At 46.0% G+C, this 16760-nt stretch overlaps 1 protein-coding gene across 8 annotated transcripts in view; it reads right to left on the reverse strand.

The window, feature by feature from the left end:
- Window positions 1–16760, reverse strand: part of LOC106566616 (serine/threonine-protein kinase WNK2) — an 86922-nt gene that overhangs the window by 7264 nt on the left and 62898 nt on the right. For 7 of the 8 annotated variants that reach the window (XM_014134798.3, XM_014134807.3, XM_014134804.3 and 4 more), the window contains 13 exons: window positions 12396–12725; window positions 11623–11672; window positions 10799–10961; window positions 10597–10713; window positions 6750–6920; window positions 6487–6538; window positions 5803–5901; window positions 4721–5490; window positions 4292–4343; window positions 4091–4161; window positions 3282–3922; window positions 1243–1478; window positions 780–998 (listed from right to left, as the gene is read on the reverse strand). In XM_014134798.3, coding sequence (XP_013990273.2) covers window positions 780–998; window positions 1243–1478; window positions 3282–3922; window positions 4091–4161; window positions 4292–4343; window positions 4721–5490; window positions 5803–5901; window positions 6487–6538; window positions 6750–6920; window positions 10597–10713; window positions 10799–10961; window positions 11623–11672; window positions 12396–12725 — 2971 coding nt within the window. The remainder of the gene's footprint in view (window positions 1–779; window positions 999–1242; window positions 1479–3281; window positions 3923–4090; window positions 4162–4291; window positions 4344–4720; window positions 5491–5802; window positions 5902–6486; window positions 6539–6749; window positions 6921–10596; window positions 10714–10798; window positions 10962–11622; window positions 11673–12395; window positions 12726–16760) is intronic. The other variant, XM_014134799.3, reaches the window with a different exon arrangement.

Here is a 16760-nt window from a genome sequence, read left to right on the forward strand (position 1 = left end):
ATATAAGAGGGAAGAAGAGAAGAAACAAAGAGAGACACTTCTGTAAAAGTACACAGAGACTTGGGATGAGAAACCCCCACTACTAACAGCAGCAGCACCAGTACAGGGTACAGCCACATGGGCTAAATCAGCAACAGGAGACAGCCTGCACATTCACTACAGGAACAAGTTGTCACTATGCACTGGTCTAAGATCAGGTTACCTTTCCCAAATCTATCCAGACCTTTACCATGAGGAGTGTTAAACTGATCAGGGACCAGTGCTTGAATACAGCTTCCATTGACACCTCAATGGAAGCTGTATATAGTATTGTGGCAGTATTGTCATGCAGTATTGTGGCATGGGAGACATGTGTGATGCAACTCTCACCTTGTGTATATTTACCTAAAAACATTTGCTTTAGATGAAAGACTGATAAATCATGACTATTTGCAATGCAGCAATTACCATGTCTCCTTATGAGTGATTCAGACACAGTTTAGAATATTAGAGCTTAGAATACTGAAGCTGATGAAGCTGATGGTCTTGTGTTCTTCTTGTTCAGTTGTTCCTCAGTACAAATCAGTGTGTTTGAGTATGTGTCCACATCTCAGTGAGTGACACGTGTTTGGGCGTGTTCTCTTTTGATATATTACGTGAATCCTGTGTGTGTGTGTGTGTGTGTGTGTGTGTGTGTGTGTGTGTGTGTGTGTGAGATGCATACTTAGGTACGGATATGCGCCAAATGTGTGTGCTATGCCACAGTGTGTATACCTTGTCCTTTATGTGTGTGTAGGTACCTTGCCCTGGGCCAGCGTGTGTGGCCATGCCACCACCATAGATGCTGTCAGAGGAGAGGGAGCCCTTGAGAGAACAGGGCTGCTGGGTCTGGACGGGTTCTGGGGCAGTGCTGGGCAGAATGCTGCTGGTACTACTGCTGCTGCCACTGGAGCAGGCAGAGCTGTCAGACATGATGGAGCTCTTAGCTGGAGAGCCAGACAAGCCCGGTGTACTCTCACCTTCAGAGAGAAATACTGGATAAGCCACAGAGCCAGCTTTATGGTGAATTGGGGATACATTTTTATTTGTTATTACCACATTTCTAATCCTCCCAAATCTGCCTCAAGACTGCTCACAAACACACCTTTCTCTCGCTCTCCTCCCACTCACATTTTTCACTCCTCACTCACACCTACTCTCATTCCCCTCTATCAATCACACCTCTCTCCCCTCTTCTCACCACTGTCTGACACATCCACACACCTTTTCTCTCACCGGTGGTGGTGGTGGTGTTCAGGTTGTTTTTCAGCTGCTGCACCGTGGGGTTGAGCAGCTTGCCCGCCTTCAGCTTGTGTTTGCTGGCCCTACGTCTGCGGCCACTAGGGGGCGCAGCGTGCAGCAGGCCTACACCAGGCGGCAGGGCTTTCCCCACCTCTTTATACAGACGCTCGATCTCATTCCTCTGGAACGCCTGCAGCTCGGAGATCTCCTTCATGTGTCTGGGGAGGAAGAGAGCGCGCAAGAGAAACTCTACATGCAATAATATGGAAGAATGTATTCCATTTCCTCCCACAGTTAGAGAGAAGTGTTATTTATATTGACTCACAATTTTAAAAAGGTCACTAAATAGCAGTTAACCTCTTGGGGCTAGGTGGGACGCTAGCGTGCCACCTGTGGTGCACTCCATCAACAGCAGGTGCATTTCAAGAGCGGCAAATTTGAATCCAAATAAATGTCAAAATTCACATTTTTCAAAAATACAACTATGTTACACCATTTGAAAGATAAACATCTCCTTAATCTAACCACGTTTTACGATTTCAAAAAGGTTTTACGGCGAAAGCATAAATTTAGAGTATGTTAGGACAGTACATTTACAAGAGTTGTGTGTAATGTTTTGTCAAGTCAAAGACAGGGTCACCAAAACCATAAAACCAGCTAAAATGATACACTAACCTTTTACAATCTCCATCAGATGACACTCCTAGGACATTATGTTAGACAATGCATGCATTTTTAGTTCTATCAAGTTCATATTTATATACAAAAACAGCGTTTTACTATGGCATTGATGTTGAGGAAATCGTTTCCCTCCAATAACCGGCAGTCAAGTCAGCGTCAGAAATTAAATAATTAAAATTAGAAAACATTGTTAAAATATTATATTGTCATTTAAAGAATTATAGATTTACATCTTTTGAACGCAATCAACTTGCCAGATTTAAAAATAACCTTACTGGGAAATCACACTTTGCAATAATCTGAGCACTGTGCCCAGAAAAATACGCGTTGCGATACAGACTAGACGTCATGTTGGGGAGATCTAAAATCGAAAATACTATGTAAATAATCCATTACCTTTGATTCTCTTCATCAGATGTCACTTCCAGGTATCACAGGTCCATAACGAATGTAGTTTTGTTCAAAAAAGCTCATCATTTATGTCCAAAAATCTCCGTCTCGTTAGCACATGATGTAAGCCAGCCGGACTTCTCGTCATGAACGAGGGGAAAAAATATATTTCCGTTCGTTCAAACATGTCAAACGTTGTATAGCATAAATCATTAGGGCCTTTTTTAACCAGAACATGAATAATATTCAAGGTGGACGAATGCATAGCCTTTTATAACGTATTGGAACGAGGGTACCCAACATGAAGTAGCGCGCCAGGTGTCTAATGGGACATCACCGTTCCATGGCTCTTGTTCGGTCAGATCTCCCTCCAGAAGACTCAAAACACTTTGTAAAGGCTGGTGACATCTAGTGGAAGCAATAGGAAGTGCCAAAATATTCCTAAACCCCTGTGTCTTTCAATGGGATAGCTTTAAAGTCAATACAACACATCAGGTATCCACTTCCTGTCAGAAAATGTCTCAGGGTTTTGCCTGCCAAATGAGTTCTGTTATACTCACAGACACCATTCAAACAGTTTTGGAAACTTTAGAGTGTTTTCTATCCATATATAATAAGTATATGCATATTCTAGTTACTGGGTAGGATTAGTAACCAGATTAAATCGGGTACATTTTTTTTATCCAGACGTGCAAATGCTGCCCCCTAGACCCAACAGGTTAAGCAGAACGACAGATTTTTACCTTGTCAACTCTGGGATTCAATCTTGCAACCTTTCGGTTACTAGTCCAACACTCTAACCACTAGGCTACCTGCCGTTTAATGGGCTATAAACCTATCCAGGGCTATGAAGGTTACAGTGGTTGATAGTTTGCTATATTTCAAATGGGTTAACATTGACCCTGTGCATGCATGAATTCCTATTTTTGTGTGTGTGTTTGTACACATACTTTTCCCTCAGCCTCTGCAGCTCCTTCCTCATGTCTGCGTCCTCAAACTCAGAATCGTTGTCACTGCTGATGTACGATGCGTGGCCGGGTCCAGGCGGCGAGAGGGCGTGGCCGTTCGCTACCACGGGTTGCCGGCTTGGCGAATCAGAGCTCTGCACACTGCTGCTGCGGCCCGTGCGGCGCAGGAAGGCCACCGCCCTCTTCATGAGGTCACTTCCGCTGTGTTCCGAGAGTACGTGGGCTGGAGGCTTGTGGTGGGTAGGGGCTAAACTACTGGTGTCCTCCTCCCCTGAGTCAGAGTCGAAGTGGAAGGAGTAGTTCGTGGCAGCGTCAGCAGTGTGGGCGCGTGGGAGCAGGGTGGGGGTGGCGTTGGGGCTGGATGTGGGAGTGTCCTGGTAGAAGTCTGGGGGGGCTGAGTAGCGGTGGCTACAGTGAGGTTTGGGGTTGTTTTCCAGCCCCTCTTCGGTGGTTATCACTGAGAACCTGCCCACGGCCATACACCCCTGGCCTCGCCGTCCTCCCCCCTCAGCTGCAGCGTGAGAGCCCCCCGAGCCACTAGAGGGAGCCGTGGAGCTGCAGGTGCTGCGACTTCTGCCCTTCTCTAAACGACGGATGATGACTTCTGGAGGAGTGGGGACGATCTGGAGGGGGAGAAAAGACCATGATCAAATTGAAACTGAGTAAACGATTTAAACATTTAATATTGTATTGAATAGAATAAGAAGAATTCAATCTAATAAAATAGAAGTCAACTTTGGCTTACTCAAGATAGTTTCTCTTTTCAGAATGTTTAGCTAAGGTAAAGTTACCTGAAAACGGCTCTTGGAGCCATAGGAACTGGAACTGCCCATCATGTCAGTGTTCAGCACACCTTTACAGGCTTGACCAAATATTGAAACATTAAAACAACTGAATCACTTTGGGGTCTACCCTAAATAGTCAGAAATAGATACACAATACATAGGATAATGTAATATCATAGAAAAAGTGTGTTTTGGGATGTTATTTACCTGCAGAGTCACTCAGGGTATCCAAACTATCTGTACGCTCAGGGATCTGAGGCTGAGAGTGGAAAAAGGGGGGGGGAAGAACTATTTGATCAATAGTATATGAGGGTTACAGGGTGTTTGTCTAGCCATTGTCCTTCTGACCCCTGCCGTGTCTAAATATATCAACGGCCATCCCACCCACACAACCCGCATCAGAGATCAAACCGCCATGGGTGTAGAGTATAATGCATTATCTGGCCAGCAACCCTGAGCTCTACTTCCTCTGCTAAACGCAGTACCAGTCTCACTAAAGGCTGTGAGTTATAATTGCCAGTGATTACAGTCAATGGCTGAATCAATATCACACTAGGGATTCACACACACATCAGATCAAACCCTGCGGCTGCCCCAATCGGAATACACGTGCGCACACACACGGTGCATCTTTACCAGCAGCTCTCCCTTCCTGGAGAGCCCCCCCTCTGTGATGGTCTGGCTGTCAGAGACAAGGGGAGAGCTGACCCCCTCTGTGCTGAAGCCCTGGAGGTCTGAGGCAGTGCTGGAGGGAGCAGATGGGGCGTACTCCTGGTACAGCAGGTTCCTCAGCTTCTCATCAAGAGTCTTGATAGTGCGGTCCACAAATTCCACCCTGGGGGGGCCCTCGCCATCAGACTCCCCCAGGCCCCCACCACCTCCACTCCCAGATCCACCAGGTCCATCCTGCTGCTGGGAGGCCTGGTGGGCTGGACTCTGGGGCTGTGATGGTGTTGTGGCTCCACCTCCTCCACCCACCATGCTGGGTGTAGCGTAGGGCTGCTGCAAGACCACAGGTTGGTGGGAGCCCAGAGGGGGCAGGTCTCCTGACAGGCTGGCCCCCTGATTGGGTAGACAGGAGGAAGTGCCGCTCGCCCCTTTATGTCCCACCCCATTCACATCCAGAGACACGGGTGGAACAATGGGGCAGCATGGGATGTCTGTTACCATGGAGACACAGGGCTCGTGGCGGCCCACAGCAGCAGTGGTAGTATTGGTGGTGGGTTTGGTTCCAGAGGCCTGGGGCTGCTGCATTCTGGCCTTGCCCACATTGGGGTCCTGAGGCTGAGCAGATCTCTGAGGTGCAGGGAGGGCAGAAGGGGCTGGAGTAGGGGCTGTGGTGGTCAGGGCAGGAACAGGAGGAGTAGTACTGCAGCTGGACCTAGACAATGACGTATCGGGAACCTCTGTAGCAGAGAGAGCAGGGGAGAGAGAGAAGGCGTTAAAGAAAGAGATGATGAAATTAAAGAGGAGTCAAGGAGATAGATGTCCTGTGGGTGTGTGAGGGTATTACATCACTTGTCTTCCCCCATCAGAGCTCTGTCAGTTGGAGCACAAAGCCTGCCCTTCACCACAGCCACTACAACACTGGCATTACATAACTGACCCCTACACAGCACATACAACACACGCTCATTAGCTCATTCACACACACAGCTTTATTCACCCACTCGTGTGTGTGTGTGTGTGTGTGTGTGTGTGTGTGTGTGTACACACACCCTTGGCTGTAGAGGCGTCTGATGAGGTCTTCTCCCTGTCTGGCGTGGGCGTCTCGGCCACGGGGCAGATAATGAACCAGCGCTTCCCAGTGTGGAGGACTGCCAAGTACACAGAGACAAAGACGCACTCATAGATCCAGATCTACTAGCAACAGAATAGAGCTAGAAAGAGACACATACACTGAAATGCAGATGAACTGCAAATACAGGAGAAAAAGAGGGTCACAAATTCATATCAAGTACCAAATTATGTTTATAGGAAGAGAACGGGGGATAGAGAGATTGATTGGGGGAGACATGAAAAGATGGGACCGAGAGATGTGAAAGAAGAGCGATTGAGAGCTGAAGAGAGATTGCAGTCCCTATGAAACAACCAGTCACCCTCTTCATCTCCACTCCTGACCACAACCACCCAGAACATTATAATGTGCTGTGTCTGGAGGTTCACAGGGAGAGGCTGTAATGTGCTATGTAATGCATCTGAAGTGGGTTGAGAAACTAGAAGATTAATGGTCCTGGAAGACCACAGCGAGTGCAGGCATTTCTTCTAGCTTATCACTAACATACATAATTAAAAATCATTTGAAAATCATGATTAGTTGATTTTCTGAATCGATGTGTTACAGCTGGGCTTTAGCAAAAGCCTGCACACAATGTGTGGGCCAGGAGGTAGTGAAGCCTTACCATTCTGCTGGTAAACAAGCTGTGGTGAATTAGGTGTAGCAGTCTTTGAACCCTAGAAAGGGAAAGAATCGTTATAAAATGGCTGCCGCTAAAGAGTATAACTTCTAGACAATGAAGCTTGAACGGATTCTCTCAACAATGTCACCATGTTGGCCCCCGGATGGTTTGTTGGCAGCCCTGCTCACAGTCATCTTGAGAGTGTTTTGAGGATGCCAACTGCCACCCCCCCCCCCCCCCCAACTCTGTTACCTCCCCCTCCTCACCTCTCCCCCCAGTATGACTGTTCCGTGGCTCTGTTGAGGACTGCCCGCGTGGTCAGAGCTCCTCTCCCCCTCTGTGTCTTCACTCAGCATATCCTCAGCCTTGTCCACAATGTCCTTCAGCTGCTCTATAAACATCTCCTTCTCCAGGAGCAGGATGAAGTCATTCTCCACCTGAGGGACAGAGGGAGACCATCCGTCAGTATTAGATCCCCTTAAAAGTTGATAATAAATGGACTTCTCTGATAATATTGGACTAGGCCTATGTGAATTGAATAAGTCACTAAAAAGTGTTTGAAACCTGCCTTTCCAAAACTGGGCCAGAGGTATCAGTTTTGGAAACCTCTATAGGATGTTGGGGGGAATGAAACAAAAATCATGTGCAATAAAATAGGAATCCACATACAAAAAAAAAGTGTACCCAGCCAAAATGAACAGGGCAGGAGTTTTTAGAGCGAGAGGAGAGAGTTTTGCTGCAATGCAGTGGAAAAGAACAGCATGATAGGGAGTTTCAGTACCTTGAGACATGAAAGAGCATCTCCCTCACTAAGAGCTAGCAGGCAGAGAGCACAAACACAGTTTAGGAAGCCGGCTGAAAGAGGTAACACTTTCTCTGGGGCGTGGTGGAACATTTTTTGGAGCTGCTGTGTGCATCTGTAGGTGCAGTAGCCCCACAACACAAGTGGGTGTTCATAAGGATATTCAGGACTACACAAGCTTGTGTGTGGAGGTGTCAATCAGTGGGTATGTGCTTGTGTGTCTCAAAGTGCATGTAAGAAACAAATAGTTTTTTTTCCTCCACAATTCTCATGGCTTTACAGTGCATTCGGAAAGTATTCAGACACCTTGATTGTCACTTTACAGCCTTATTCTAAAATGGATTAAATCGTTTTTTCCCCCTCAATCTACACACAATACTCCATAATGACAAAAACAGGTTTTTAGAAATTTGCTAATTTATTAAAAATATAGAAATTTCACATTTAAATACAGTACCAGTCAAAAGTTGACACCTATTCATTCAAGGGTTGTTTTACTATTTTCTACATTGTAGAATAGTGAAGACATCAACACTATGAAATAACACATATGGAATCATGTAGTAACCCCCCCCAAAAAAGTGTTAAATCAAAATATATGTTATATTTGAGATTCTTCAAAGTAGCCACCCTTTGCCTGGATGACAGCTTTGCACACTCTTGGCATTCTCTCAACCAGCTTCATGAGGTAGTCACCTGGAATGCATTTCAATTAACAGGTGTTCCTTGTTAAGTTAATTTGTGGAATTTCTTTTTCTTAATGAGTTTGAGCCAATCAGTTGTGTTGTGACAAGGTAGGGGTGGGTATACAGAAGATAGTCTTTTACCAAATAGGGCTAAGTCCATATTATGGCAAGAACAGCTCAAATAAGCAAAGAGAAAAGACAGTCAATCATTACTTGAAGACATGGTCAGTCAATCCGGAAAATGTCAAGAACTTTCAAAGTTCCTTCAAGTGCAGTCGCAAAAACCATCCAGCGCTATGACGAAACTGGCTCTCATGAGGACTGCCACATGAAAGGAAGACCCAGAGTTACCTCTGCTGCAGAGGATATGTTCATTAGAGTTAACTGCACCTCAGATTGCAGCCCAAATAAATGCTTCAGACACATCAATAGTTCAGAGTAGACTGCATGAATCAGGCTTTCATGGTCAAATTGCTGCAAAGAAACCACTATTAAAAAGGACACCAATAAGAGATACTTGCTTTGGTCAAGAAACACGAGCAATGGACGTTAGACCATTGGAAATCTGTCCTTTGGTCTGATGAGTCCAAATTTGAGATTTTTGGTTCCAACCGCCATGTCTTTGTGAGACGCAGAGTAGGTGAACGGATGATCTCTGCATGTGTGGTTCCCACCGTGAAGCATGGAGAAGGTGAGATGGTGCGTTGCTGGTTACACTGTCAGTGATGTATTTAGAATTCAAGGTACACTTAACCAGCATGGCTACCACAGCATTCTGCAGCAATACACTTTCCCATCTCGTTTGAGCTTAGTGGGAATATAATTTATTTTTCAACAGGACAATGATCCAACACACCTTCAGGCAGTGTAAGGTCTATTTGACCAAGAAGGAGAGTGATGGAGTAATGCATCAGATGACCTGGCCTCCACAATGACCCGACCTCAACCCAATTCAGATGAGTTGGACCACAGAGTGACGAAAAAGCAGCCGACAAGACTGTTGGAAAAGCATTTCTGGTGAAGCTGGTTGAGAATGCCAAGTGTGCAAAGCTGTCAAGGCAAAGGGTGGCTACTTTGAAGAATCTAAAATATATTGATTTGTTTAACACTTTTGGTTACTACATGATTCTATATGTATTATTTCATATTTTTGATGTCTTCATTATTATTCTACAATGTAGAAAAAAAAAAAATGTTTTTATAAAAATAAAACTTAAATGAGTAGGTGTCAACTTTTGACTGGTACTGTAAGTATTCAGACCCTTCACTCAGTACCTTTGTTGAAGCACCTTTGGCAGCGATTACAGCATCGAATCTTCTTGGGTATGACGCTACAATCTTGGCACATCTGTATTTGGGGAGTTTCTTCCATTCTTCTCTGCAGATCCTCTCAAGCTGAATGGGGAGCATTGCGGCACAACTATTTTCAGGTCTCTTCAGAGATGTTCGATAAGGTTTAAGACTGAGCTCTGGCTGGGCCACTCAAGGACATTGAGATTTGTCCCGAAGCCACTCCTGCGTTGTCTTGGCTGTGTGCTTAGTGTCGTTGTCATGTTGGAAGGTGAACCTTCGCCCCAGTCTGAGAACCTGCTCGAGAGCACTCAGGACTTCATCAAGGATCTCAGTACTTTGCGCTGTTCAGCTTTCCCTCAATCCTGACTAGTTTCCCAGGCTCTACCGCTGAAAAACATCCCCACAACATGATGCTGCCACCACCATGCTTCACCGTAGGGATGGTGCCAGGTTTCCGCCAGACGTGATGCTTGGCATTCAGGCCAAAGACCAGAGAATCTTGTTCCATGTTCTCAGAGTCCTTTAGGTGCCTTTTGGCAAACTCCAAGTGGGGTGTCATGGGCCTTACTAAGGAATGTCTTTCGTCTGGCCACCATAAAGGCCTGATTAGTGGAGTGCTGCAGAGATGGTCACCCTTCTGGCAGGTTCTCCCATCTCCACAGAGGAACTTGTGAGCTCTGTCAGACTGACCGTCAGACTGACCATCAGGTTATTGGTCACCTCCCTGACCAACGCCCTTTTCCCCCCGATTGCTAAGTTTGGCCGGGCGGCCAGCTCTAGGAAGAGTTTGTGGTTCCAAACTTCTTCCATTTAAGAATGATGGAGACCACTGTGTTCTTGGGGACCTTCAATGCTACAGTTAAGTTGTTTTGGTACCCTTCCCCAGTACCGTTCCTCTACGCAATCCTGTCCCGGAGCTCTACGGACAATTCCTCTGACCTCATGGCTTGGTTTTTGCTCTGACATGCACTGTCAACTGTGGGGCCTTATATAGACGTGTGTATGCCTTTCCAAATCATGTCCAATCAATTGAAATTTACCACAGGTGGACTCCAATCAAGTTGGAGAAACATCTCAAGGATGATCAATGGAAATAGGTTGCACCTGAGCTCAATTTTGAGTCATCGCAAAGGTCTGAATACTTATGTAAATAAGTTAAACCCGTTTTTGCTTTGTCATTATGGGGTATTGTGTATAAATTGATGAGGGAAATGTTTTATTTAATCCATTTTAGAATAAGGCTAATATAACAAAATCTGGAAAAAGGGAAGGTGACTGAATACTTTCAGAATGCCCTGTATGTGCCATTGCAAGCGTTTCCACTAACCGTACCATGTAAGTGGCGATCTCCTCAGGTGCGTCTCCGTCCAGGTCAAACTTGAAGGTGACCATCTTGTGGTTGTGGGTCTCCAGCTGACACTCCACCATCTTATCCCCTGTATTACACACCTGGACCAGGGAGGAACAGAGGTCAGACATGGATGTGCGGTGTGCAGATTGATCGTAAGACTCTGTATGCGTGTGCTGTACTCACGTTGAGCATGCTGAGTTTGGGCTTGTTGAGCTTCTCTTGGCGTGAGCGGGTGCGTGTGGAGCGGCGGTGGGGTTTCCGGACCTTCCCCTCGCCCTTCCCTGACCCGTGTGTCCCCTCATTACCGTCGCTCATCTCCTTCCCTGAGGTGGCATCGGAGTTCACACTGGGTTACAGAAGAGCGGGAGACCATGTTATGGAAAAGTCAACCAACTCATACATAAAGTAAAATGCAATGGGTTGAGACAATCCTAAAATCCTGCACTAAACCAGAGTACTGAACAGTGTGCACACTTCTCCGATGTGCACTTTAAGGGTCAGCTGCGTACCGAAAGTTAACCATTTTGGCATATCAAAATCAAAACTAAACCAGGTGGTGGATTAAGGGAAAGCCCACACGTTTTCTGCTTCAAGGGAAATTGTTTATAATAAAGCGATACAAGGGTCTTGTTACACCGTTCTTTATAACAATTAAATTAGGGAGCAGAAACAGTATCCAGATTTCCCAGTTGTCAAATTGGTAGGCCTCTATACTATAGTGCTAGACAACGGATTCCCTGCGGTACACAACACTCAATCCCTCTGTTCATTTCATTCATCAACCACCACATCCTGCATCACAACAAGCCTGGGCAACACTCGCTCTCTGCTAGCACTCTCCAAAACCATAAGTGAGGTCTATGGGATGCCCGTTGCTAAGCAACTACCACTGATGCCCCACCACCAAACCTCTTACCATAGTGGTTAGATTACCCTCATCCTGAGAGAAGAGGATGATCGGCATCACTGAACAAGTCTCCTACCACACCACCAAATAGCCATCATACCTGTCGTAGGAGTAGCTGGCCCCTGACGCCTGCTTCTCTGCACCAGGATCCTGCAGACAAATCAAACAAAGTGAGTACAACAGGATGAAGGGATGTTCATGCTGTGAACAGAGGGTGGGAACATTGAGTGTGTCACTACTAGCTAGGTCAAACAGAGATGAGGGAGAGTTGTGGAATATTCGGTTTCTACAACGTGTAAAAAGCACCATTCCCTATTATCATTGATCTCCTGAAAATAAACTAGCCTTTCTTTCTGTGCCCCCAAATGTTTAGATATACTGGTAAAGTTACCAGGTTGTAAGCTAGTTAGCTAATGAGATAACGTGACTGAATAAGGTGTAAACAAATGGTTAATGGCTCACGAGTAGTTTTAGAACGGCCCACGTCATGGTTTACACGTGATAATATGGGTACAACTTTTGAACGTTTTATTTGTAGTAATCATGGAATACTCAAACAGGGGCACCGCAAAGCCTAATCATTACAACAATTATCATCTGGGTGATTTTTTTTCCTAGGCGCACTGGTGCTCCCAAATTAAAATTCCAGGTCGCACAGCTAAATATTTAGGAGCATATGCGACCAAAAGGCACAATTTAACCAATGTATGGTTGGGGAGGATATTTGGCGTGCAGGGACATTGATGTTGTTTGAGGAACAGGTAGAGGGAGGGTCGGAGGGGCTATTTGAAGGACTGAGGGGGGGGGGGGGGGGGGGGGGGGGGATTTGAGGGCTTAGGGTGGGGATGTATAGGTCAGGTCAGTCCTCCATACCTCCAGATTGGACTCTGTTTGAGGCTGTGCCGAGGTGACCGTGGTCCCTGTGCTGGCACTGGCCTGGTTCTGCTGTGTCAAGCTGGTGCTGGCAGGCCCAGGTCCTGCTGTCTGGGAGCCTGGTGGCTGTGACGCTGGAGCCTGGGGTTGGCTCTGGTTCTGGCCTAGTGCCTGACGCTGAGACAGGGTTTGGCTGAGGTTCTGGTCAAGCTGGGCTGTGGCAGTGACTGTGCCCCTGTCCAGTCCACTATGTATGGGAGAGGAGAAAACTGCAGGATGGGTAGGCTGGGAGGGGTGGACTGGATCTGGAACCTGGGTTTGCTGCTTGACCTGTTGAGGTAGGGAGGAACACAGAAAGTATATTATAGTAGGGGAGGACACCACATGAACACGCTGTCACATTATCATGTCTACAAAAATACACACAAAAAGAATAGCTAGGTATGGAAGAACAGATACGGTTCCAGACTCCCGTTATACCACAAAAACCTTCAAAGCATTCACACCCCTTGACTTTTTCCACATTGTGTTACAGCCAGTATGTAAAATTGATTAAATTGAGATTTGTTTTCACTGGCCTACACATATCACAATGTCAACGTGGAATTTAGAAATTTTTACAAGCTAATAAAAAATGAAAAGCTAAAAATGTTGATTCTAAGTATTCAATCCCTTTGTTATTGCAAGCCTAAATAAGTTCAGCATTAAAAATGTGCTTAATAAGTCATAATACGTTGCATGGACTAACTCTACGTGCAATAGTGTTTAACATGATTTTTGAATGACTTCCTCAGCTCTGTACCCCACACATACAGATAATTGTAAGGTCCCGCAGTCGAACAGTGAATTTCAAACAGATTCAACCACAAAAGACGAGGGAGGTTTTCCAATGCCTCGCAAAGAGCACCTATTGTTAGATGGACACAAATAAAAAAAGATATTGAATATCCCTTTGAGCATGGTGAAGTTATTAATTACACTTTGGACAGTTTATCAATACACCCAGTCACTACAAAGATACAGGCGTCCTGTCTAACTCAGTTGCCAGAGAGGAAGGAAACCGCTCAGGGATTTCACCATGAGGCCAATGGTGACTTTAAAACAGTTAGAGTTTAATGGCTGTGGTAGGAGAAAACTGAGGATGGCTCAACAACGGTGCTGTAGGTGTCCTGGAAGGCAGGTAGTTTTCCCCGGGTGATGCGTTGGGCAGACCGCACCACTCTCTGGAGAGCCCTGCGGTTGCAGCCAGTGCAGTTGCCGTACCAGGCGGTGATACAGCCCGACAGGATGCGCTCAATTGTGCATTTGTAAAAGTTTGAGGGTTTTAGGGCCTAAGCCAAATTTCTTCAGCCTCCTGAGGTTGAAGAGGCGCTGTTGCACCTTTTTTACCACACCGTCTGTGTGGGTGGACCATTTCAGATCATCAGTGATGTGTACACCAAGGAACTTGAATCTTTCCACCTTCACTGCGGTCCCGTTGATGTGGATAGGGACGTGCTCCCTCTGCTGTTTCCTGAAGTCCACGTTCGGCTCCTTTGTTTTGTTGACATTGAGTGAGAGGTTATTTTCCTGGCACCATTCTCCCAGGGCCCTCACCTCTCCCCTGTAGGCTGTCTCGTCATTCTTGGTAATTAGGCCTACTATTGTTGTGTTGTCTGAAAACTTGATTGAGTTGGAAGCGTACGTGGCCACGCAGTCATGGTTGAACAGGGAGTACAGGAGGAACAGGGAGTACAGGAGGGGGCTGAGCACGCACCCTTGTGGGGCCCCTGTGTTGAGGATCAGCGAATAGGTGTTGTTTCCTACCTTCACCACCTGGGGGCGACCCGTCAGGAAGTCCAGGACCAAGTTGCACAGGGCGGGGTTCAGACCCAGGCCCCTGAGCTTAATGATGAGCTTGGAGGGTACTATGGCATTGAATGCTGAGCTATACTCAACGAACACCATTCTTACATAGGTATTCCTCTTGTCCGGATGGGATAGGACAGTGCGATGGAGATTGTATCATCTGTGGATCTATTGGGGTGGTAAGCAAATTGAAGTGGGTCTAGGGAGTCAGGTAAGGTAGAGGATCCTTAACTAGCCTCTCAAAGCATTTCATGATGACAGAAATGAGTGATATGGGGCAATAGTCATTTAGTTCAGTTACCTTTGCTTTCTTGGGTACAGGAACAATGGTGGACATCTTAAAGCAAGTGAGAACAGCAGACTGGGATAGGGAGAGATTGAATATGTCCTTAAAACACTCCAGCCAGCTGGTCTATGCATGCTATGAGGATGCGTCTAGGGATGCCGTATGGACCAGCAGCCTTGCAAGGGTTAACCCACGTCGGCCACAGTCAAGGAGTGCAAACAGTCCTTGGTAGCGGGCCACATCGGTGCCACTGTGTTATCCTCAAAGCAGGCAAAGAAGGTGTTTAGCTTGTCCAGAAGCAAGACTGTCCGCGGCGTGGCTGGTTTTGTAGTCCGTGATTGCCTGTAGACCCTGCCACATACAGTGGGGGAAAAAAGTATTTAGTCAGCCACCAATTGTGCAAGTTCTCCCACTTAAAAAGATGAGAGAGGCCTGTAATTTTCATCATAGGTACACGTCAACTATGACAGACAAAATGAGAAAGAAAATTCCAGAAAATCACATTGTAGGATTTGTAATGAATTTATTTGCAAATTATGGTGGAAAATAAGTATTTGGTCACCTACAAACAAGCAAGATTTCTGGCTCTCACAGACCTGTAACTTCTTCTTTAAGAGGCTCCTCTGTCCTCCACTCGTTACCTGTATTAAATGGCACCTGTTTGAACTTGTTATCAGTATAAAAGACACCTGTCCACAACCTCAAACAGTCACACTCCAAACTCCACTATGGCCAAGACCAAAGAGCTGTCAAAGGACACCAGAAACAAAATTGTAGACCTGCACCAGGCTGGGAAGACTGAATCTGCAATAAGTAAGCAGCTTGGTTTGAAGAAATCAACTGTGGGAGCAATTATTAGGAAATGGAAGACATACAAGACCACTGATAATCTCCCTCGATCTGGGGCTCCACGCAAGATCTCACCCCGTGGGGTCAAAATGATCACAAGAACGGTGAGCAAAAATCCCAGAACCACACGGGGGGACCTAGTGAATGACCTGCAGAGAGCTGGGACCAAAGTAACAAAGCCTACCATCAGTAACACACTACGCCGCCAGGGACTCAAATCCTGCAGTGCCAGACGTGTCCCCCTGCTTAAGCCAGTACATGTCCAGGCCCATCTGAAGTTTGCTAGAGAGCATTTGGATGATCCAGAAGAGGATTGGGAGAATGTCATATGGTCAGATGAAACCAAAATATAACTTTTTGGTAAAAACTCAACTCGTCGTGTTTGGAGGACAAAGAATGCTGAGTTGCATCCAAAGAACACCATACCTACTGTGAAGCATGGGGGTGGAAACATCATGCTTTGGGGCTGTTTTTCTGCAAAGGGACCAAGACGACTGATCCGTGTAAAGGAAAGAATGAATGGGGCCATGTATCGTGAGATTTTGAGTGAAAACCTCCTTCCATCAGCAAGGGCATTGAAGATGAAACGTGGCTGGGTCTTTCAGCATGACAATGATCCCAAACACACCGCCCGGGCAACGAAGGAGTGGCTTCGTAAGAAGCATTTCAAGGTCCTGGAGTGGCCTAGCCTGTCTCCAGATCTCAACCCCATAGAAAATCTTTGGAGGGAGTTGAAAGTCCATGTTGCCCAGCGACAGCCCCAAAACATCACTGCTCTAGAGGAGATCTGCATGGAGGAATGGGCCAAAATACCAGCAACAGTGTGTGAAAACCTTGTGAAGACTTACAGAAAACGTTTGACCTGTGTCATTGCCAACAAAGGGTATATAACAAAGTTTTGAGATAAACTTTTGTTATTGACCAAATACTTATTTTCCACCATAATTTGCACATAAATTCATAAAAAATCCTACAATGTGATTTTCTGGATTTTTTTCTCTCATTTTGTCTGTCATAGTTGACGTGTACCTATGATGAAAATTACAGGCCCCTCTCATCTTTTTAAGTGGGAGAACTTGCACAATTGGTGGCTGACTAAATACTTTTTTCCCCCCACTGTACGTCTCGTGTCTCAGCCATTGAATTGGGACTCCACTGTCTCTGTACTGATGTTTTGCCTGTGATTGCCTTATGGAGGAAATAACTAGACTGATTGTATTCGGTCATATTCCCATTCACCTTGCCATAGTAAAATGCGGTGGTTCGCACTTTCACTTTTGCACCAATACTGACATTTATCCAAGGTTTTTGGTAGATTTCAATAGTCACAGTGTGTACAACATCTCCTATACACTTCCTGATGAACTCCGCCACCGTATCTG

The sequence above is a fragment of the Salmo salar genome, chromosome 13, assembly GCF_965601325.2.
Source record: "Salmo salar chromosome 13, fSalSal1, whole genome shotgun sequence".
Lineage (NCBI taxonomy): Eukaryota > Metazoa > Chordata > Actinopteri > Salmoniformes > Salmonidae > Salmo > Salmo salar.